Source organism: Mastacembelus armatus, chromosome 12 (genome assembly GCF_900324485.2).
Source record: "Mastacembelus armatus chromosome 12, fMasArm1.2, whole genome shotgun sequence".
Lineage (NCBI taxonomy): Eukaryota > Metazoa > Chordata > Actinopteri > Synbranchiformes > Mastacembelidae > Mastacembelus > Mastacembelus armatus.
Window position 1 is genome coordinate 17,855,897 of NC_046644.1, and position 21,932 is coordinate 17,877,828.

The following is a 21,932-nucleotide window of genomic DNA, read 5'->3' on the forward strand; positions in this document are numbered from 1 at the left end:
CACACATACAAATGCAGACATATTTCCACCCAGCATGTGTCCCTGCCAGTGTTGCAGACACTGCAGGGAGGACATAACATGCCACACGTACGTTGTATATTGGCAGCTGTAGACAGATTGCAATATTGCCCTTAGCAACTGTCTCAGCAGAGAAAGATAAACTCTTTGACTCTGGTAGACTTTTTTGCGTTTGTAGACAGAACTGTGACAGTATCTCTTTCCATCATGACTGGTTAGAGTGGTGCATATTGCGAACTTTGTAAATTCATGATGATAGGTGATATTGATTTGGTTTTCTGTTTGTTGGAAGGTGATATGCTACAAAGTTGAGATGACTATTGCCTGCCAGCGGGAGTCTATTTCTGTAACTTCACCATCAAGATTTTCACAAAGCTAATACTAAAGGAGAATATGGCATGATAGATAAGAACCATTTGAAAAGGAGTCTAATATGTCGACTTTTTTTTTTTTACAACAGATCCTGAAAAGCTATCTGACAACCTGAAGTCAGTTTTTGGACAGTTTCTTGATTTATAACAGACACTATCAATGAGTCAGTGTGTCTGTGTGAAACCCAGCTAGCGAGATATCACCCTAACAACACGGCTAACCACCTGTGCTTCTCAATGAAAGTTGATTTCTACATCCAAGTGGGAATCAGAAGTGACATTTAGTGAAACTGAAATTCAGCTGTCATGTCATCTCACTCCTGCCCTCCCATTAAGTGTCTGGGGTCGTCTGGGTGAAGATACAGATCAAAGGTCACATGCAGGTTGTGGCTCAGAGCTCAGCTAGTGAGCTGGTTGCACACTCCCCTGCCTAAAGCCTCCCCAGTTCAGCCAAGCTGCTGCCCTCCAGGCTCCTGCTTTGCTCTGATAAGCCTGATGCTGTTTACTTCTCTGGCTGTCGTTTAAGAAGCTGCAGGAGCCGCTCACCACTGAGCTGTCAGTCAAAGCCTATCTTCTGACAGCCGCAGAGTCCAGGGGAGAAATTGGATCCTTTCTTCCCATTCAAACCTTGGCCATCTACATAAGATGACGCTTTCCTCTGCAAAGAATAGGAATCGATCAGCTCTGGCCCGGTTTCAGGTGTTCACAAGAGCTTTTATAGGCTTTGCTGGGTTTTTTTTTTCTTCCGTGTGTGTGTGTGATCTTCTCTGGCTCAGCAGGGGACAGTTGGAAGTCCAAGGACAGAATCATAGTGTGTGACAAAACACTCCTGATATGATGTGATTCACACATATTTGAGTGAATGAGGTTTGCAGTATCATCCTTGCTTTTTAAGCCTCCTTTGCAGGGAGGCAAGTGCTACACGATGGTGCCAGTCACAAGTTCCTTAGAGTAAAATTCCTTTCAAAATGTTTTAGTCATTGTTTTTGGTTTTATTTTATTTGTTCTGTCATGTTAGTGTCAACTAAACTTGCTAGTACCAGTTTTATTTTGTACCAGTATTCTCCTAAGCCACCTAACCCCAGAGTTTCATTCATCTATCTTCAATTGACACCTTTATATTATTTATTGTAGTTGCGTTTTAAGTGAACTTGGGGGAAAAATCAGTTGTTCTTTGACTGAATCATATTATCTACACTTTACTGCAGCTTATCAAATGATCAAACTGACTACTGACTTGTGTTAAGCAGTCTTTCACGGTGCATTGGTAGTGGGCACGCGACAGTATGGTTGAAAAAAGTATTATAGAGCTTGTTGTGGCTCTGTAGAGAGAAATATGAGAAACTGTCTAGAGTAAAGTCCCTTTTTTATTGGGTACCTGGTTGGTATAGCAACTTTAACTATTTAGTGTTCATTGGTAGTAATGGAGACACTGAAGTTTTGTTTTTGTTTGTTATTTGGGAAACTGGCCCTTTAACTAAATATATTAGGTCAAATACAGAATCCCAGCTTTAAATGTTATGTCTGTATAACTCCAGCTGTCTTGTTCTGTGAGAGGCTGAAAGAGGCATTGTCAAAATATAATTTATAATTGTGGTCTGTGCATAAAAAAGCCAAGACTTAACTAACAACCCACATCTAGTATTTTCACTTTAACCATTATCCTGTAGTGATAGTTCTTTGTTCTCATAACCACAATCAAAGATGCTAAAAAAATATCTTTAATCTTTACTCCCAGGCAATCTGGCTAATCACCATAGTCTCAGCAGCAGGTAACCTTGGTTTTCTCTGAGCCAGCTGCAGGGCCACAGTGCTGTCTGGATGTGTGGTGTTTTTTTTTGTTTTGTTTTTTTTTTTTTTTAGATCTCTTTTAATTTTTTGTTGTTGATTGGTAACAGCATGATGAACACTACAGTTTCACACAATACTTGGCACCAGAAACAGCGGAAATAATAGGAACCAAACAATCTCATCCACATGCCAAACGGGAACACACATTCATACATCACCCCACGTCTTCCTACCTCCATCTTATTCATAAAACTATCTCACAGGCAATTGTGTCGGGGATGGATAATCCTGTTCCAACAGAAGCTGTTTCTTCATTTGAATATTTCAAAATATCTTTTTAAAACTACTCTGGTAAAATAAGAAAGTACCCCCAGCTGCAGTGAGTCAATACTACATACTACGAGTATACACAACATAGGCTACTATATTCACATTGCCATAGTATATAGATTTTAAATGATTTGTTGATTAATCAATTAGCTGATTGAGATGGCAACATTTTATAAACTAACACATTAATTGGGAAAAAATCTGGAGGACAATGGTCACACTGTCCTGAGAGTACCTGATCCCGTCAGATCTCGGAAGCTAAGCAGGGCCAGGCTGGGTTAGTACTTGGATAGGAGACCGCCTTGGAAGACCAGGGCTCGCTAGACTCATTCACTGAGGTTGCACAAGCCAGTGTGGTCTTAGTGTCAGTCCCAAGCCCAAGAAAATGTCAGGGTTGTAGCAGGAAGGGCATCCTGGTGTAAAACTTCTGCCAAATTAATCATGTGGATCAATTGATTCACTGTGGCACATATGGAATCAGGTGTTTGTGTGTCAGCACAAGAGGTGAAACCTATAAAACACTGTACTTTTGATCCCTAACTCATTCTCACTCTGATGGTGTCTCCTATACTTGGGTGTGTACTTGTGTGGTTGCACAAACAATACGCATTTGTGATGCAGCTGTGCCTTCGTGTCAGGGTTTGTCTCCACTGCCCTTATATTAATGATGCTGAGAAATGTCCATGCTGCTCCAGTGACAACAGCACCCATATCGTGTACTGTGTATGTGAGGTGTCCAGCCAGGCCAGCTGCATGACTGATGGTGGTCCCATCGATTGCTCTCTGTCTTCAGGGCTTCCAGCCAAGATTGGGCCCCTAGCCAAGAGCAGCTTGGCCCAGCTAATCTGTCACCAGGCTGGCCAGGGCAGGCTTCATAAGCTCCATCGACCCATGAAGCTTACACGCTGTGTGCTAAAGCCTGTCCTCCCCAGCCTCACTGTCCATTAGTCTTGGCGCTTTAATCTTCCTCTATCTGTGTGTCTGTGTGTCAGCTAGTCAGGGATTGATTCATTATGAGTGTCCAAGAATTTGAGTTTACTTTGTTCGCAGGCAAGGGTCACACTCTGTTATCTGGATGCTTGTTTAAGCAGTGATTCATTAATAGTGAGATTCTTGTGCTCATGTTTATACACTTGTTAAAATCAATGTTTTGTTTTGTTTTGTTTTTTTTCACTCTTTACAAGTGCAGAGATAATTAGACATTATTTTGTCAGGAATGTTTGTGATATTTTGAAATGTGTTCTTTTAATGCACGCCTTTACCTCTTTGTGCAGTACTGTGACTCAGGACGAGCCAGAGATCTTTTTGAGCCCGGCCGTCACATACGGACCACCGGGCCTTGACCTGTCCTGCCCCATAGCCATGACCATAGCCCATTGTGCAGAGGTTTCTGCTGATAATTGGACTGTCCGATTAAAGAGACAAATGCAGGACAACAAATGGGAGGTGAGCAGTTTCTCTTAAACTTAAGCTGTAGTTAACAGGTTTGAATTTTTTGCTACGGCATCAGTGCAGAATGTTAACAAGCACAAACGCACATTCCTAGCACCGGCGCTAGGAACGATCTGATAAACTACTACAACTTACTTTGATGAAAATTTTCATCCTGCAGTGTAGTCATGCAAGCATAGAGTGAATTTCAGGGTTGCCAGCTCAGATTCATCATTCTGCATAAAATTCTGCCTTTCAAGCTTTACCTCAAAGTGTCATACAGCCAAATGTCAGACTAAACACAAATGACAGTTATTAGTCACTGAAATATGTATTTCTTTTCTAGTTTAATGATTGTATATTTGAAAGGGTTACTCTGTTAATTTAGATTACAGAGGAAAATATTCACAAGCTTCAGTATATACACTTCAAATCATTATCATTATCTGTTTTTGTTATATGACAAACTCTATCTGAAATGCCATTGTAATTCAGCATGATACAACTTTGATGTAACAAGGGAATTTGGAGATAAAAACGTAATAAGTGATACATATAGGCATGAGGGAATCTATATCACCTCAATTATTTTTGAAAATGATGATTATACTGGGACCATTATGACTAATTATAGATGCCAGGGAGATGAATATTTAAGCTTTGATTATGGATTAATGTGAATCACAGATTCAACAAACACTGTCCATCAAAAACATTCAGCCACTTTAACATCTTTATCAGGAAACCAAATTAAAATGAAATTAAAATGCAAGAACTGATGTCTGTTGTGACAGTGAATGTTCTAGCCAGAGGAAAACTACAGATATTACACATAACAAGTCCAGCATGAAATGTGTATTTTTACTACAAGGGTTAGTCATAAAAAGGTTTAACAAAAGAAAGCTATAGTTAAAATGATGTCTGTAAACAAGCTATTTGCCTGTTCTGAAAATGAAAATTACCTTTGCTAAAAGGTTAAAAAGCCTACTCCAGTCTGATGCCTCAGCGTGAGGTCAAAAACAGATAGCATGCGTGCTTTTTTTTTTTTAAAAGATTTAAGAATCTCTGAACCTCTGAATGCATTATGATGCTATCTCTGCAATTGCTGCCGTGCTCTTTCAGTAAAATAACATCTCGGAAAAGTCATTCAGCTCTGCCCTATTGAGTTATTTCACAGTCTCACAGACATCTGACTTCAGTCCAAACATCAGCTATCCATTTTCTTGTGCCTTCTCACCAGAGCAGACATATCTTAGATGCTATTTTAATGTTTAACTAACCTCATCAAAAAGCTATGGGGAACTTATCGAGGCAGAGTGACCCCAGAGCCACTCAGTGCTGCTGACCTTGGAAGACCTGTGCCTCTCTCCCAGCATGGTCCTTTCACTCTGTGTGACATTTACACAGATGTAATTTGCCAGCAGACGTGTTGCACAAAAGGGAGCTATCAAAAGAGCCATCACTGACGGGCGCTATATGTCATCGAAAAGAAGCGAATAGCAGAGAGAGTCAGCAGGGAAGGAAGAGACAGACAGTCTCTGACAGGTCCAGGGAAAGAAGAAGCAATGTTCTCCAAGAAAAGGCAATGCTGAGACCTGTCTCTGTCACAGTGAAATAATGAGCCCTTTATCTCAGGAAGGATGCTTACTCAAAACTTAATCTCTGGAATTAGTGATAGAATGGGAGATGGAGGTTTCTCTCTCTGTCTGTCTTCCTCTCTTTCCTTCCATCTCCCCTACTCGCTCTCACTCTGTCTGCTTCTGAGTGCCATTCCCATTAAAGCTTGCACTTTTCTACTGCTGGAGTTTGACTCCATCATTTCTCCCTGGCTGCCTGGCGGGGATGGGCTATGTCATGGAGATCCTTCATGTCTGCTGCAGCACTAATGGGACACGTTTAAGAAGCCGTGGGCCACTAAATTACCCTGCATTGCTTTATATGCCTCAGCCAAGCCATATGCAGAGGGGACCTGTGGGTCACAGTTATGTTTCAAAGGTGATTTAGGGAGGATTGAACACTAGATGAGAAGCATTTGCCTATTGAATACAACTGCACCATGCTAATTCATTTTGTCAGTGTTACTCTATTCCCATCTGTTTAGTGAGGTGTGTCATTATTCATTTGGCCCTCGTTCAACTTTGTACAGCTCCTAATCCTACAGTACGTGAGCCTGTGTATGGGTGAAAATGTTCACCCTGCTGTCTGTCAAGTGTCTTAACATCATCACTACCAGCCAATACGGCCATCTTTAAAATTTAAGCTGCTGGATCTCTGGCTTTCATGCTTGTTATTTAACTGTGGGGCCTTTTTTTATTTTTGTTTATTAGTCTACAGCTCATCATCGATCTTGCCTGATCAATCAAATTAGCAGAATAGCATTAGTCACACAACACAAGCTGGTGCCCAGCTTTCAGTTTGAAGGTCAAATTAAAGCCTCTTCCTCCCTCTGCAAACAAATTCTTGGCTGTAATTGAAACGTTACTCATGAAGCAGCAAACTGTATGTAGCTGGATGCTGAATCCCTAAAGCCAAAAATCAATCAGCAGGGCAGCATTTCGGTACTGACATTTTCTCTTGAATATCCCTAATATAAATTATTATTATTAACTCAATAATAGTTAATAATGTTATTAACTATTATGAACTCCCTCCCTCCAAAGGAAGTGATATCTGTGGATGAGGAGAGCACATCCTGCTACTGTCTGCTCGAGGCCCACAGGTGCCATGTGCTGCTGGAGCATCCGGGTTGCTACGCCCTGGTGGGGGAGCCGCTGAACCAGGAGGCGGCCAAGCGGCTCAGGCTTGCTGTGTTTGGTAGTCCAGATACCTGCAACTCTCTGGGCTTCACCCTCAGGGTTTACTGTGTGGACGACACACCCCATGCGTTTCAGGTAATGGGAAAATGTTATTTGCTTGTGATTTAATAATTGTCTTGCCATATTTTGAATTGATTTCCTTTAACACTGACCTATATAGGTAGGGTCAAATAAAATAAAAAAATCAAATCAAATCCCGTCAAGTAGAATAAACGGGACTAATAGTCTACAGCCAAGTTAGCAGCTCTGTGAGTCTATACTATGAAGAGCAGTGTAGCTACATGCTAATGTCCACATGCTCACAATAGCAATGCTGATGTTTATCAGGTAATATTTGTTGTCACCACTGCAGCCTACAGTGTTATCATGCAAATACTTGCTAAGTACTAGCACTAAGCACAAAGTGCAGCTGTGGCTGATTGGAATGGTCCTTGCAGGTATTTGGTCATAAGATGTTGTGATATTTCCCTCAAAGCATCAAAGTGACAATCTCACAGTGAGACCACAGGAAAAGTCAGGGGATCAAAAAGTCAGGAGGCTACGTCATCGTACAAAATACTAAATGTCATGAGATGTAGTATCACTCGACCAAAGTGGTGGCTATTAACATCGCTAAAAATCTTTCCCAACTGCATTCCAATATATGCATAGTCTGCGTAGTTTGTTTGTTGTCACTGGTGGTTTCTGTTGGATGAATTGCTGTCTGAGTTTTTCTGTGCTCCACTGAAGAGCTGCCTGTTCGCTAACATTGCTTCTGGGAGATGCTTGATGACTAGGAGACAAAGAGGGACTTTTAATTATAAAGACAACAGATGCTCCAAGGTTGCTTCTCTGCCCTTTTTTTTGCACAATTTAATTTGCTCACTGTTAATTAAATGGGTTTCAGCATTGCATTGCATGTAACAATTACTTGAACAGGTTAAAATGAGACAAATTCTCAGATGCACTATCAGCGCCAGTTCATGGTGCTTTCTTCTCATAGTGGAGCTCGCTCAAAATCACAAATGCAGCCCATAATGTTCGAAGTCAAAAAAACATACTTTTTTTACAAGAGTAATTTGTTTCCTGTTCTTATTAAACACACACAGAGTACTGTAGTGTTGATGGTCGTTTTGTATATTTGTACTTTCATTCAAGAGGCAGAATTGCATGTGAACAAAGAGAAATTGGATGTAGGTGCCAAGAGCCAATTCCCTGCACCTCTCCATCAGTCAGAAATGGTTATTTGTTCATTTGTTCTTTTTTTTGTTGGCTTTTGTTTGTGCTTCATACGACAATTAATTTCCCCTGTGAGCCTGATGTGGGAATCGATCAGCTTTGAGACGGCCTATATGCTTTGCATTTCCCTTCTCTGTGCTGTGTGACTGAGTGGATAAGCACCATGCATACACCACCGCCCCTCCATGCAGTCCCAGGATACAGAAAGTATAAATACAAACATGCAAGTACGTAGCAACACTTGCACATATATAGTATGTTATGGTTCTCCATGGGTCTGGGAAAAATTACAATATCACAAGGCAGGGAGCCTGATTTTAGTTTTTTGTTTTTTTCTGGATTTATGTCTTATCTTTGTGTGCAGCCAATATGTTTGACAAACAACTAGACTGTTCTCTTTCATTCATTCTATCAATTATGTGTCTAGTTACGAGCGTTGGCTCTGGGGGGACCACTGTTGAACAATTCAACTTTAATTTGTGTTCATGTGAACTTGTTTTTCTTTTCTTTCCCATTTTTTTGCACTTGGGAACTGTATTATATGGTCACCTTTCTAAAGTTGGTATATACAGCCACTGATTTTATTTTATTTTTTTCCACATTTGACCTGCAGCCAAAGATCATTTTTGTAATCTATTCCTCTACCCGGTATGTGTTCAATTAAACAATTATTCATTTGGTCTATAAATGTTGGAAAACAGTGACAAATGCTCACCACATAATTATCATAGTTTCATTAATGAACCACTTACCACTTATCTTTTTTCAGCTTGTCACACTAGATAGATAAAGCATTATATGTGTTTCCTGTGTGGGGATGTTGATGTATTTTAAATTCCTGTGAATTATTAGTGAGAGAAAATCTGTCTTCTCTAACTGCGTCTATCAGCCATATAAAATATCTACATTTTTTTTCTCTACTTCCCCAACCCCCAAAAAAACAACCCACACCTTGGTTTATCAGGAGGTGGCCACAGGTGAGCGCAGCAGGGGCGGGCGGCTGCTGGAGGAGCCTAAAATGATGCTGTTCAGGGGGAACACTTTCAGCCTCCAAGTGTCCATCCAGGACATCCCACAGTTACTCTGGAACATCAAGCCTTTCACCACCTGCCAGGTAGGCAGATTTGAACTGTGAGTTTATTTCATTGTGTGTAAAGAAATGTGACACCTGAAGCAGGTTTACTGCATCTCAGTGATTTGTCAGGGTCATAGATAAAGAGCGAAGCTGTGCATCTTCATCTTCTCTGCCTCCTGTGTTATTGCATTAGAACTTTAGCATCTGACAGTTTTTCCTTTTTCTTACTCGGCCACATCCAAGTCTCAGAGGACAGCAGCAAGGTCACAGCAGGCGATCACTAAGGCTAGCCATCTCATATATATATACAGCCATACAAAATTAATTATGAGTCCCATGCAGACACACATATACACATATCTCATAGTTATCCTTCTAGGGGTCTATGTGCTGCATATTCTGTTCTGCCTAGTGATGTTTATCCCACCAGTGACATCCTGTTAGCAGAATTATCCCACCAAACTGCCTCCAGAATATCAACAAGGTTTCCTTGCAGAGGGAAGAGCCACTATGTGAGTGTCCTACAGGGAAGATGACTACAGGCTTTGGTTCAGACACTACTTTTGCCTGAAGGAGGCTTTTAAAAGTAGCCATCCTCCTGTCTGATGGATCTGAAGAGAGGATGATTCATCCATAAAACAGTGTTTTTGACCTGTTCTCACCGCGCCACTGTCTGGGTCACGCAGTAGTTAGTAATGGAAGTTGAAATTGGCCTTTTAGATTCCATTCACACCGAAGCTCTGTTGGTTTTCAGCTGCTATATTTGCAGGAAATGCAGTACAAACTGTCCTAATTCTATAATCCTATTACAGTTCCTGATCTAACAGATTGGCATTTATAAGCTTCATATTACCAGCATCAGAGTTTGGAAAAAACAAGAAGCAAACAAACTGGTAAACATGGTTTGTAACGTCTGAATGTAATGTTCTAGACAATGATTTTATGTCATTACATAGACTATTTCTCCTAATCATGGGAGCTTAGGTTTGTAATACTTCTTGAACTAATGGCTGCATGTAGGACTCGCCACATCATAGGATGCAGTGTAAAAGAAAAGTAGCTTCGTTATTTCCCCCAAGCAGCAGTCAAATGGTTAACAGGACATATTTTCACTCCAAGGGCTCTAACACCTGCTGGTGGTCTTTCTGATGGGTAAACTGCTTGATTAGGTAACATCATTGATTGGCTGAAGAGGCCACTCATTCAGTCTTAATTAATCATGTAAACAGCAAAGTGGGTGGCAAAGCAGGTTTCAAATAACAAATGTCTTTAGCGGGAGTTTAATGAGTTTGTTGTCTCCTCTGCCTAATCCTTCCATCCTTCTCCCTCCATCTCTCCTCGGGCTGCAGGAGTTCTCCTTTTCTCAGGTGTGGGCCAGTAACCAGCGTCCCCTGCAGTGTGCCTTCCCTTTGGAGCGATACAGCCACTCCTCGTCCCAGCTCTCCTGCAAGATCAGCGTCCGACAGGTCAAAGGCGAGGAGCAAATACTCCAGGTCTATACGTCTGTGGTGGAGGTGAGTAACACTAGTAGAAAGAGACAGTGTGTGCTTGTTAATGGGTTCTTTTATTACACTGAATAAGTCTTGATTTGATTTCAGAGCTCCTTTAATGAGCCTCTGAGGGAGCTTTTCATGTATAGATTGCAAAGTCTCTTGATAAGTCCTTGTCCTTGTCTTTATATTGAGGTGCAGAGATTTAAGCTGCAGTATGAAACTCACGCTGACACCTCTTTCTTTTTTTTCTCTCTTGGTCCTAGAATGAAAAGGGAGTGGTTCCCTTTTTCACTCAGTCGGACTGTACCATCACCTCTCAGACAGGGTCAAGGGCCTTTAAAATCCCCCTGTCCATCCGTCAGCGAATCAGTGCCACCTTTGACACAGCTAATGCCAAGGGGAAGGACTGGCAGCTCTTGGCTCAAAAGCTCCATATAGACAGGTATGAGTTATAGCACTCTGAAACCTCCATTTCATCTCCCTTCTTTAGTTGCCCTTTACCTATTGCTGAGTCATGCAGGAATCACACACCAAGTTCAGACACGTGAATCAGCTGGTATGTTTTGTTTAGTCAATACTCAATAATTGAATAATGACTGGAAAGCATAAATGCTGCATGTTCTGATTTCTTCACTATGTAAAGATTGTTCCCACTTTGAATGCTATATTTAATCTGGGATTTAAGCACCGTGTCAGCCCTAATCTTCCATCACCAACCAGCCGTCAGTAACACGCCACACTGCTGATTTCATTATAGATCTAGAAATACATGCAACGAGAGAGAGAGAGAGAGAGGGAGAGAGAGAGGACTGGAGGTATGTAAGGGCCAACTTTAGCGCAGTCAGAAATGGAAAGAAGATGCCGTGTTTTGCAGAAATCTGAAGGAAGGCCTCAGACTGCTGACAGGCCACCCGCTGGCAAAAAAATGTGTTCATGTTTGCACTCCTCATTAACAGCATCCCTGCATGCACTCTGTCCTCCAACTCCTGCTAAACTCTCCAGAGACTGTGCCAGGTCAGTATTTACGTAGGCTGCGGAGGATTTCAGTTGTTTGGTGATGGGGTGATCTCTGTTTGTGCTTCGGAAGAGAAGTCAATAATCAAGTGCTTATAGCCATGAAGACTCTTAGATCTGTGCAGTCAGCTCCAACAAGCGCTTGAGGTAGAAAATACCGAAAGTGAGTGTTCTTGCCGTCTTGCCAGTTGGAGCTACATTCAAAAGAAAAGTTAACTAAGAATCTGTGACAGAAACTATGTGATTAAGGAATTTTACTTAAAATCTGGTCTGAAAAGAAACATCTGTGACTGAGAAACGGGAAAGGATTTCAGAGCTTTTGCAACCCAGTCAGACACTCCAGAAATCATGTAATGGGAATGTCTCTGCTTAGTTAAGCTGATTCTTGTAATTATTTCTCTGAATGTGTGGGAACATTATCACAGTGAGTGGGGGAAAGTGGGGTAAAAAGGAAAAGAGGGAAGGAGACAACGAAGGAAAATCCCTCTGTGATGAAACAGTGCACTCTGTTGGATAAGTGTTGGAACAGCAGCGGAGGAGTGAAGTCAGTATAAATGAAATCTTGTTTGGAGAACATTTTCTTACACAATAATTCCCTTCACCTCCATTTTACCTCAATTTACTTCTCATAACAAAAGAAAGAGTTGTAGAATGTCTTTAATCTAAAACCGGCTTAACAAACCAAACTGGAGGTGTACGGTTTGAAAGAAGTGGCCAGAGAAGGTCTAAAGATGCTGAAATATGTTTTTGAGTTGCATTATGGGAAATGTAGGATTCAGTGTTTTTGGAGCTATACCCTTTCAATGGACTTTTGAATATTTCTCTTGTAAAGGCCTTAACTCTGTATAAGTGTTCTGTTAAATGACTGAAGTTACTTCCTTACTGAACCTCATTTGTCCTCAGCAGCTTTCCTTACCACATTATCTGCTTTAAAATAATAAAATATTCAATTTTCCATGACCTGTAGGAACCTCTGCTACTTTGCATGTCAAGAAAGCCCGTCATCAGTAATCCTGAGTCTGTGGGAAGCTCAGCACCAGGACTTGGGTGACCTGGACTCACTGGCAAGTGCCCTAGAGGAAATCGGCAAGGTCCAGTCCACCAGGATCGCTACTCTTGGCTGCACCAGAGAAGAGCAGGACTCTGAATTCACTAAACTCGGGTAGGGCTGGTCTACAGCAGATTACATCATGATGAACCTTTGTTGCATGAACACAGGTGAGCAGGTGTAGTCGCTAACCTATTGTGGAGAGTAGGAGATGCAAAGAGGAGAGCAGGGAAACTCAGTTTTTGACTGTTAGTAAAGGAACACCTCTGATAAACCAAATGCCACATACAGACAGAAGGAAACCATGGAACAACAGAAAGCAAGTGTGGTATTGAGAGGCACCGACAAAAACATCCATCTTTGTTTGAAAAATGCCACCTCCTCATCATTTTTGAAGACAGATTCAATAACCTGTAATCAAGTATTATGGACAGCCATGGGAAGAGAACTCTCCAACTAGGATGGAGTGGTTTCAGACAGCCTGCCAATCATGCTGGTGTGGTGACCTTCCCAGGATCGGTTGTGCTGGCACTTGCCCTCAAACAGTCATCTCAGCTGTCAAAATGTTTAGTGTAACATCATGATGCTGTCCATCTTGTTCTTGTCTGCACCGTCTCGCTAACGTTACTCGCTGGAGTTAGATGAAAAAACAGAAAGGAAGGAATATACATCTTGTCCGTACTGTGGGTCAGAGACACTGGCGGTGATTGTCCACAGTGATTAGCATTTAAAAGACCCCGTGACACCCATTGCTAAAAATAGCCTAAAGGTGTATAAGACATGTCTGAGGCTTCTACATGGACATGAATCACTGGGATAACAGTTTAACAAACACCCACATACACACTGAAGAACATTTTCAACCACTTCAACAGATCATGTTGTCAAAGCAGAGGCCAGTAAATTACCCGGCTGATTTGTGCTGCATCTAGTAAAGTAGCCAGAAGTGCACCACATCCCCTAATGTCTATTAATCACCTTCTGTTTGTTCTGGAGGAAATGTAACGTCTGTGTATGATAAGTGACTTCATACCAGATAGACAGTGGGAACATCACATACACTGCAAGTTCTTGGCACAGATGAAGTGGCGTGTACTTTGTAGAGCACCTGGGACTTCACTTACCTTGATATTTTTCATTTAAATTTTGACTTTTGATGTGGGGCTTGACGGGAGCTGCTTTTTTTGGATCGCCTGGATCACCATATACCTGGACATCATTACTTGGAAACACTTATTCAACTCTCACTCCCTCTCCTCTGTCTTATGGTCCCAGGCAGAGCCAGCATTAACTTCAACATTATCAGGAAGATCCCCATATTCAGTTGCTCCACCTGCCCTAAACTTAATAAAGTGACTTTATGTTGAACTCTGTGTTGGCTCTCTCTTTTCATCTACTTAATGAATTCAATTCTTGAAAGGCCTAACATCCCACATACTGCACGGTGGAGAAATCTTCAAAAACTATATTCAACAAAGAGATGAAACAGAGACCCATACAAAGTCCAATTCTCAGAAAGATATAACGGAGCTATGTAAGCACTCTTAAAGTTTTCTTTGTCATTGGCACTTTACCGTGTTGATCTGTCATTGTGTAGCTGTGTGAACTGCACGAATGAACACCAAGAGGGGACTGAGGTGGAACTAATGGGTAAGACCTAGTGTCCAACACGCCTGAGAGTCTTTTGGGTCTATCCCTTTGATTAAAGCCTTTATATCGACAATAAATCCTCAAACAAATCGCTGCAGTTTGTCAACTAGTCATTTTGCTCCACAGCTCTCCCAAAAAAAAAACAAAACAACTATTGTAGAGTTACCCAGGCCTGGGGAAACAAAGCAAAGCTGCTAATTTAAGGCATATTTTCACAAATGGCAAGAGATACAATCAGTTCATCTACGGAAACTATCAGGCCACAGCCAGGAGGACTGCAAACAGGAAGAACTTAGCTTGGCTCTATCAAATAAATAAAATAACAAAATCTGCCTACTAGCTTTGCTCTTTAGCTGATATCTCTCTTTTTAGTCCAGTTAAATTTTCAGTTGCTCGAGTTATAAATTAATCAGCTAATCAAATGATTACAAATGTTATTTCTGAGATTGAGTATAACTCAAGTGATACAGGTCCACTTTAATGCTAGTGAGCTTCCAAATTAATAGCAGCCATTATATAAGAAACCCAAGGCTGCTGTGAAGGTAACACTGTATGACACCATGATTATAGCTGGCATTGCAGTAGAGAGCTGTGGAACAGCGACTTTCTGCTAACATGGACGTGTGTTTTGAGTATGGTGACCTGTGGATGAATGTCTCCCACAGTGCCACCTGGAAAAGCAATCCTACCTGCTCAACGGCTGCACCTCAACTGTCGGCCAGGCATTGTTTTTCTTGGAAAAAAGATCAGTCCTGTAGCTGCTTTCAAAACAGAGAGGAATCATGTGAAAATATGGTCCTGATGTATCATCACTCATTGTGCTGTCTCCTTGAAAACTAAGACCTGCTCTCTTTGCTGAAGCTCAGAGTCAGTCCTGTGTGCTCCACCATGCCATCATTTCTGGTAACCTCAGATTTTATCCAAGCTTTTTAGTGTATTTACAGAGCTATTAAAGCTTAATATTAAAACTGTCAAATCTCCTTGAATCACAAGAAATGGGATACCTCTCTCAATTTCAGCTGTGTACATGGTTTAGAGCCAGGTACGGGAGTGCAGGAAAGCACAGTCAGCAGTATGCAGAAAGGGAGGACAGGAGGGGATGCACACATGTTTATCTGTTTATAGCCCTGAAATAATATCAAACAAAGCCAAAGATGGAACTTCTATTAAAGAGAATAGTTAGATGCAGCAAAAATATTTAAAACCCCTCTAATAACAACAAAACTGAAATTATACCAATAGACCACATGTGTTAAAAAGGCCATTTGTCTTGATAGTTGCCCTGTTGATTATCACAACACTATGGAACATGTGAGGTTATGGAAATGTTGTCCTGTTGCAAAGGGATAGAGCTGGAGAGCTGGAGCATTATGGCACCACATCACTCCAGAACAGCACCAGTTGAAACGCTCTACTTTAATCGTGTTCCCTGCACATTGGAGCATTATGATCAGTGTTACAGTGCATTCCCTAATTTTCATTGATTTCCAGTCAGGGAAGGAACCACAGCTCGCTATGCAGATCTGTAATGAAGCTGGACAAAGCTGGAGTGGGACATTACTTGGACGTTTCATTTTGTTTCTGGAAATCTATACTTTTTTGGCGGAGACCTTAAAAATTGACTGGAAAGTTGGACAGCAGTTCTTGTGCTGCCAAACTCTATTCCAAAAACTGAAGTTTTCTGTTCCCACACAAATCCTTACATTTACTTCACTTTTTTAGTCACATTTCTCAAGCTTGCCCTCACATACACGTTTACACACAGACATATAAACACATACATTAAGCACATGAAAATAAAAAGGCAACAGATCATCTCTTTGTTTATAGTTTCAGGGGTTGAGCGTCATAAAAATCAGTTTGTTTAACTAACTGTGCCTCTCTAGGTGGGTTTGTTGTCATCAGAAAGTCTGACCAGAATGTTGTTTATTTTATAGGTGGTACCATATCAAAGAAACAAGTATGTTATATGCAAGCTGTATTGTTCATTGCCATGCATAGTGCCCACCTTGTGTTTCTCTGCAGAGGCGTTTCCTCAGAATACTGAAGCATTTAAACCTGTTATCTCTGATGCCGGGAACTTAACAGCGACAAAGAGCTGACTAAAATGATCTGGACATCTGTCACCTGAGGATGCTCAGTGTATCCGTCAGTGTCAAGAACTCAGTGACTCAGAGAGTGTGTGTGAGTATGAGTGCAGGAAATTTGTGTGTAACTTTTAAAAAGCTGTATTATGTGTCCTTGGGATATCCAGCCTATAGTAGTGCTACTCTTTCAGCTTAATCAGATGTGTGTGGTACAATGTGTTTTTCTCACAGTCTGTTATCTTAAGATCTGCATTGCTTTGAAGAAAAACAGAAAACAATGCTAACTTAAGTAAAATTATATCATTTCTTCAAATGTGGTGAAAGATTAATTTGGTACTTTACTATTTAAATTTATGTTGGCTGTTTTTACTTTTCTGCTTTTGTTTTTTCTTTTTTGGACAAACTACTGCCTTTAACATCTTATTCTCATATGACTACTTATCAGATGAAACTGCTGGACATGTTGAATATTTGATATTTTATTCTTCAAATACTTATATATACAATGTAATGCATTTCTATGTGTTTGATTTGAAACATCTGAAAACGTTCACTGTACTAAGTGCTATATGAATGTTTACGTTAAGAAGGTGAAACATCTGACAGCCATACTGCTTATCACTGGTGATGTTCCCTTAGGCCAAGTTCTTTTTTTCAAAGATTTGCAGTTTTGAAACTGTATATACTGTATCGTGTTGAAATAAAAATACAGAGAATGCATATGAGTCACGATTTATCTGCAGTTCATACATCTTGGTTTCCTTTCAGATGGTTTCTCTGTAGAACTGCTCTGTAAAATAAGTTTATTTAGGCTTGGGTCACATTCATTTTGGCAAAATATTGAATTTTTTCTACGGTCCAGTCTAAACAGCAGATGGCACTGTATGCTTTCTGCTTATTAAGGATTATCTTGTCTCGGCATGCCTTGAAATTCTGTGTGTGAGCGCATGTGCACTCAAATACAGACTGTGGGTTGTTTCCATGACATGAGGTACAGACACAGACTTGCATGTGTGCCCTTTCACAGTGTGGGTAGGGTCTAGTCAGGCCTGGCACTCAGCAGCCAGCTACACCCTGTCTGACAACGCCACATGCAGCTCTGCGCTCACCCACGAGCCTGCAGGAGCTGCAAGATCGTCATTCCGGTTCATTTTACAATGTGCAACACGGTCAACATTCCAAGTATTTAAAATTTCATAGAGCAAATTACACAACGCCTTGTACTCTCTCTACAGCACAGCCTTGATTGTTTCATTTGATATTTATGTAATCTACTACCTGTTCTACTTCAGAGTCATCACTGTCATGCAAACCAACCGGATGTCATCTGTCCCAGAAAGGCAAACAAGCAGGCTGCAGGCCCTCCCAGCATGCCTCTCTCTTCCCTTCCAGACGCTACACACAAATCCCTGGCATAACCCAAGCCCTCTCACCCTTTTTAATACGCCCCACCCCACTCGCCCCTGGACAACTGCGCTGACTCAAATGGATTAAAGATGATTCTCTTCTCTCACTTTCCTTTTTTTCACCCACTCTTTTGACTTCTTTTTTCTTTCCATGCCGGATGAAAGGCCTCCCAGACACCCACTCCATGCGCATACCATTCAGGCCAGGACACACAGGAAGTCTATGTGCTACGGAGAGAGGAGGAGGGAGTGGGGTGGGAAGTGGCGGAGGAAAGGAGGGAGGGAGGGAGGGAAAGAGTGCGCTCAGTACAGAAGGAGAAGGGAGGTGGGGGTGTGGGGGGGGGGACTAAATGCAAGTCATGTGAAGCTCATGAGAACTAACCTACAAAAGTTGGAGGCTTGTTTTTCTTACACCAGCTCTTTACTCTTATTCTTTCTTTCTCTATGTGTACGCTCATTAATCTGTTAGAACTGTTTCTTTCCAGTTACCATGACAACTGCATCTTCAACTCTGAATTTCCCCCTGGTGCAAATGGCAAGAATAAAACATACCTGTGTGCTAATTGTTCTGAAAAAAGAGACTTAGCTACCAAATAACAGTGAACCCCATTTGCACATTTTGACTTTGTGACAGATATGTTTTGATATTTGCATATTCTCTTTGTTTGCTTCTTTCTCTTAAAGGTTTTAGGTGCAGTAAAGCTGAGCTACCAGTAAGTTGAATTCCTTACAGTTGTTTGGAAGATCTGGTTTTTGCAAGAGGCGCCAAGCCATTTAGTTATGAGATTAGCTTCAGCTCAAATTTGCTATGGAACTGTGAATAATTGCATCACGTGGAATGGAGTGCTCAGTGCATTTGTTACTTTTACTGGGTATACTGCTTCAGTGTGTGTGTGTGTGAGTGTGTGGGTGTGGGTATGTGCTGAGGGGGTTTTGACTGCAGCCCCAGCTCTCAGGGAACGGCGTCACGTCGCATGCTTTGAATTACTGTACATTTGTGGCTGGTAGGCAGTCTGCTGCCAACTGTCTCTCAGTGGATCAGACAGCTAACATCAGCACTGTGGGTTCTGCTATGAGACCTCCTTTAATTTATACTCACTGTCTTTTTCCAACACACTTTACTGCTGTTTGATTTCTTTCACCACTGTCTCTCACTTTCAATCCATCAGCCCCACTCACTCAAACTTAATGGTCGTATTATTTATTCATGCAGTTTTCTCTCCTAAATCACAGTGTGCACAACAGTATACAGACACTGACACCCACACACATTCCTATATGCGGCTCGTACAAACACACAGATTTCTGTGTTTACACAGTCCACCAGGCAGCTAATCTTTATGTCACTGTTGACTAGAGCCTGTTTTTTGTTGAAAGAGTCAGGTGACTAATCAGGCCACATTACAGCAGCATGATCGCTGCCTTATACTGCTCGACTCCTGCCCAGGTGGGGCCAGGGAAAGTACTGATGACATAACTACAAAGGTTTCAACAAAGACGAGCATTCCTCACTCAGTCGTAATCCACTGTTAGTATACCGCCTACCTTCAACCAGACAAAACCAGTCAAGAAGCTTTTTCTCTCACACCTCTTACTCGCTGCCTGCACCTCTCCCTCTCTCTCTCTCTCTCTCTCTCTCTCTCTTTCTTTCTCTTCAGTCTCACTTTTCAACCTTTTTCTCTCACAAGCAAACACGATAGAGATCCAGTAATAGCTGATTTGACAATCAGGTACTTGACAATATAATTCCAGTATATTTTGTCACATAATGTCATTTGCTTTGTCAAAGTGTTATGAGCTGATTTTTTTTTTGCATTAAGGTCATTGTTTTAAAGACACACAGAAGTTCCCTTTACTAAGTGAGGCCAAAATAAAGAGTAAGACTTAAACTTTGACCCCTTGGCCCTAGACAAGTAGTACATAGAGGGTTTTTTATTTTTGAAAGGAGAATCTCTTTGTCTAATATTTTGATTCATGACATTCCCAATAACCAGGTGCACTGTCAGCACCGTCACTCTAATTAGCAAATGTTAGCACATTAACACACAAAATAAAGATGGTGAATGTGGTAAACAATATATATCTGCGTGGTTAGCATGCTAACATTAGCATTATGGTCAGAGCAGCGTTAAGTACAGCTCCACAGAGCATGGCTTTGCAGTGAGGTACTTTCACACGGCCAGCAGTTGCTGCTCATTAAGGTCATTGCTCTGTATTTTGAATCAGCAGCAGCAGGGTGCAAGCTTCCACTGTGCCTGGATATCAGGCTGCTGCTTCCCACCTGCTTTGTATAACCTGTGTCTCATGTGCTGGCAATAGAGTGGATTTTAACTTAAAACAGAGGAAATGCTTAGCAATACTGGAGCAACTTCACACATCGCTTTTATTATCCAGTGAAATACTACTACTACCACTACTACTACTACTGATAATGATAATGGGTGCTGATGAGAACAATTAGAGTTGAACAGTGTGTGAAATGACCTTTCTCACATATAGGCAGTCATGTGATCTACTATTTTTTTAAATATTACTCAAATGAAATAACAATAAAATGAAATACTACATATAGTTATTATAAAACATTGTTGTCCTCCACTCATGTGTCTGTGTGCGTGACAAGGAGGAGGAGGAGTGTGCTGGGTTAATGTCCTGCTGCAGTCCTCCTCACAGAAACATAAACAATATCATCAGCTACAGTTCAGACCTCGGCCCTGCATCTCGGCACAATATTCACACTGTGACCTTTCACAGTGAACACACAGTCATGACCCTCTGCTTGTTGTTGATGTTATTATTGAGCGCTCTCACAGAAACTCATGTCCAATTCGATTAGCCCTTGTTAAACATATTAATAATTCTCTTAATTTAATCTATATATGGCAGATGTTGTGAGCATCGATGTCACGAATACACGATCAGTATTGAGTTAAGTGTGAAACAAAGTTTAAAGTCAAACTGTCACTGTTCTTATCATGTGCCTGTTGCTGATGGTGTTCAGGCCCCTTAATGTCACAATGTCACTTCCATTCTTTTAACTTCTCTAATAAAAATAAACTGGATGAACCAGTCAGAGTCGCCTGGGACAGGAGATTGTTTGTTTGTTTTTTTTAATACTATAATTAATACAAATAAAGAAGAGATTCATTTTAAGGCTAATGTCTTACAGCTCCTGTTTGTTTTTTTTTTTTTCAACCTTCCTAAACAGCAACTGGAACAATACCCAGCAGGCGTCACAAGATAAGTTCCTGACGCTCAGGAAGGTTTCCCTTCCCTTTATTTTTTCTCCCTCTTCCTCCACAGATCACTTCTGTAAAACCCTCCGACTCACCACCTCAATGCACAAATATACAAACACCCACACACAGCATCACACTGCTCATAGAGTATACAAATAATGGTACAGTTACTCATTTAACTTTATTCATTGTAAAGTTAAAGATTCTTCCTCAAATTGCAGATGATGAGTTGCAGAATTCTCTTGTTATTTGTTGTTACAAATGTGTACTGTCTGAACTAATCAACCCAGGGGCCATAAATACAGACTTGCTCAGGATAGGCCTGCAAATAACTCAGTCATACACTTCCTGTTTTCGAGCACGTAGTCAGTGACCTCAGAAGGAGGAGCACAGGATGTGCTCCTAGTGGCAGATACTGATTTCCTAGATAGTTTTAATTGAAACACAGCAGCTTCCAACTTTGAAAGGAGGGGATGGGCTGCATCTGCTGTACAACTGGAGTGCGTTCTGTTGTTTGTTCCAGATGGTACACTTGGCTGTGGGGTCTGAACATCTTACATGAGAACTGTATTACTTTAATTTGTGTTATTTGCTGCTTCTCTTTTCCCAAACACACTGATAGTTGTTCCTGTTGCTCTCTCTGTCGATCTCATTTTTGGGGCTTTAAGTGTGATTACCTCAGTTGCCTTCAGCAGTACTGTGAGTAAATGACCTGTGAGGAATCTCAGTGTTTTTTCCAGATGTTTATCTGGGCAACAGTTGAACATCTATGGTTGTATTTCTCTGTAATAACTGAAATCCCTGATGTGACGCGATCACACAGCGTTCATCGACACTGAGTGCACACAGGCATTTTGTCATAATTCTAACTTCATTATAATGTAACCCCAGTTCTCTGTAATGTCACTATCATGCCTTTGGTCACAGGATACTTCATTTATCTTT

The 21,932-nt window shown here is 41.2% G+C and overlaps 1 protein-coding gene and 1 pseudogene across 1 annotated transcript in view; both read left to right on the forward strand.

Moving 5' to 3' along the window:
• LOC113124557 (netrin receptor UNC5D-like) overlaps positions 1–12,723 on the forward strand; it is a 121,677-nt gene extending 108,954 nt beyond the window's left edge. The window contains exons 13-18 of the mRNA XM_026297531.1: positions 3,785–3,956; positions 6,602–6,832; positions 8,940–9,089; positions 10,400–10,564; positions 10,807–10,985; positions 12,525–12,723. Of these exons, the coding sequence (XP_026153316.1) occupies positions 3,785–3,956; positions 6,602–6,832; positions 8,940–9,089; positions 10,400–10,564; positions 10,807–10,985; positions 12,525–12,723 (1,096 nt within the window). The remainder of the gene's footprint in view (positions 1–3,784; positions 3,957–6,601; positions 6,833–8,939; positions 9,090–10,399; positions 10,565–10,806; positions 10,986–12,524) is intronic.
• Positions 2,718–2,836, forward strand: LOC113125125 (uncharacterized; annotated as a pseudogene).
• Positions 12,724–21,932: the final 9,209 nt, after the last annotated feature.